The sequence below is a fragment of the Chenopodium album genome, chromosome 22, assembly GCF_948465745.1.
Source record: "Chenopodium album chromosome 22, dcCheAlbu1.1, whole genome shotgun sequence".
In the NCBI taxonomy this organism is placed as follows: Eukaryota; Viridiplantae; Streptophyta; class Magnoliopsida; order Caryophyllales; family Amaranthaceae; genus Chenopodium; species Chenopodium album.
The window spans coordinates 13,667,722-13,669,330 of NC_137855.1; the positions used below are offsets into that span (position 1 = coordinate 13,667,722).

At 44.7% G+C, this 1,609-nt stretch overlaps 1 protein-coding gene across 1 annotated transcript; it reads left to right on the top strand.

Moving 5' to 3' along the window:
* Positions 1–629: 629 nt before the first annotated feature.
* Positions 630–1,133, top strand: LOC145603987 (uncharacterized). The gene has a single exon (XM_081659948.1). The coding sequence runs from the start codon at positions 630–632 to the stop codon at positions 1,131–1,133; it is 504 nt and encodes a 167-aa protein (XP_081516074.1).
* Positions 1,134–1,609: the final 476 nt, after the last annotated feature.

Sequence of the window (1,609 nt, forward strand, 5' to 3'; positions counted from 1 at the left end):
ACCGGGGAAGGAAGTGCTAATTAAAGCTGTAGCTCAAGCTATACCGACGTATATGATGAGCATTTTTAAGCTTCCAGATGGCCTTATCGGTGAAATACACTCTATGCTTGCTCGTTTCTGGTGGGGATCAATGGAGGCCGCAAGTAAATTACATTGGAAACGATGGGAATTATTGTGCCAACCAAAGGCTCTTGGGGTGTTGGGGTTCCATGACCTCAAATGTTTCAACAAGGCCCTACTTGCAAAACAAATGTGGAGGCTCCACCACAATCCGGGTACTCTCATTCACTCAATTTTAAAAGCAAAGTATTTCAAAAATTGTGATGTTCTGAAAGCAAGTCGAGGGTATGATCCAAATTATGCATGGAGAAGTATGTGGGGTGCAAAGGAGTTGCTTCTTGATGGACTCAAATGGAGAGTCGGTAATGGGAGCAACATCAATGTGTGGTGTGATGCGTGGATGCCAGGTAATACATCAGCGTTAGTTCCCACCCCGACGGATACTAGTAACCCTGATTTGAGGGTAATTGATTTAATATACCACCACACCAATTTGTGGGATATTAATGTCATTACTAGCAGTTTTGTCAAACAAAATCCCTTTGTCAAACAATCTACCACCTAATAAAATGTTTTGGTGGCCAACAAAGGATGGTGTGTATAATGTGAAGTCGGGTTACTGGTTATGTGAAAAGTTGCAGACCTCTGCAGCTACGGTGGATATGGACGCAGTGTGGCGTCTAATCTGGTCTTTGGTGTGCCCCCCAAAGCTTAAGCATTTCCTTTGGAGAGCTTGCAAAGGGTTCCTATCTATTAAAGAACGCTTGTTCTACCGTCACATAGTCACTGACAAGTCGTGTTCAGTCTGCAATTGTCCTGAGGAATATATTGTACACGCTACATTTGAGTGCACAGCAGCAAAGGAGATATGGGCTGCTAGTCCATTTGGTGCTCAGATTCAGCTTGCCCCAACCTCTAGCTTTCTGGAATGTTTTCTATGGCTGTCAAAAAATGTTTCAAGGGGTGAGCTTGTTATTATGGCTGCTTTAGCGTGGGCCTCATGGCACTGTAGGAACAAATTTATCTTTGAGCAGGCTTCTTTTAATGCGGTAGAGGTTGCAAGGGGTGGGTGAACCTAGTGCGAGAAAGCAATGAGTACGCCGGGAAAGTGTTGGCTAGAGCTGCTCCTGTTGGGTGTCCTTCTGCTAGCTCTTAGGGTCGTCTAAGGCAGGGGTGTGTGAAGGTCAATTGTGATGCTCATTTGGGTGTAAAATCTGGGCTAGGCATCGTGATCAGGGATGAGCATGGTGCTGTGATTGCTGCAGCTGTGCGCCAGAAACCTGCTGGTTGGGGGTGGAAATAGCAGAGGCAACAACTTGTAAATTTGGCTTGTTGGTGGCAAGAAGGTTGGGCTACGACAAAATGCAACTTGAGAGTGATGCCATCAACGTGGTGAAGGCTATCAAGAATAGATCAGTGGGCTTCTCCCCTATTTATTTGCTTTATGATGACATTATTAGCTTATCTTCCTGTTTTAGTTCCTTTTCTTTATCTCATGTCAAGCGAGCGGTTAATACTCTAGCACATAATGTAGCAAGATGGGATGCTA

Coding starts and splice junctions, on each gene's coding strand:
- LOC145603987 (XM_081659948.1), top strand. CDS start 630: ATGTTTTGGTGGCCAACAAAGGATGGTGTGTATAATGTGAAGTCGGGT.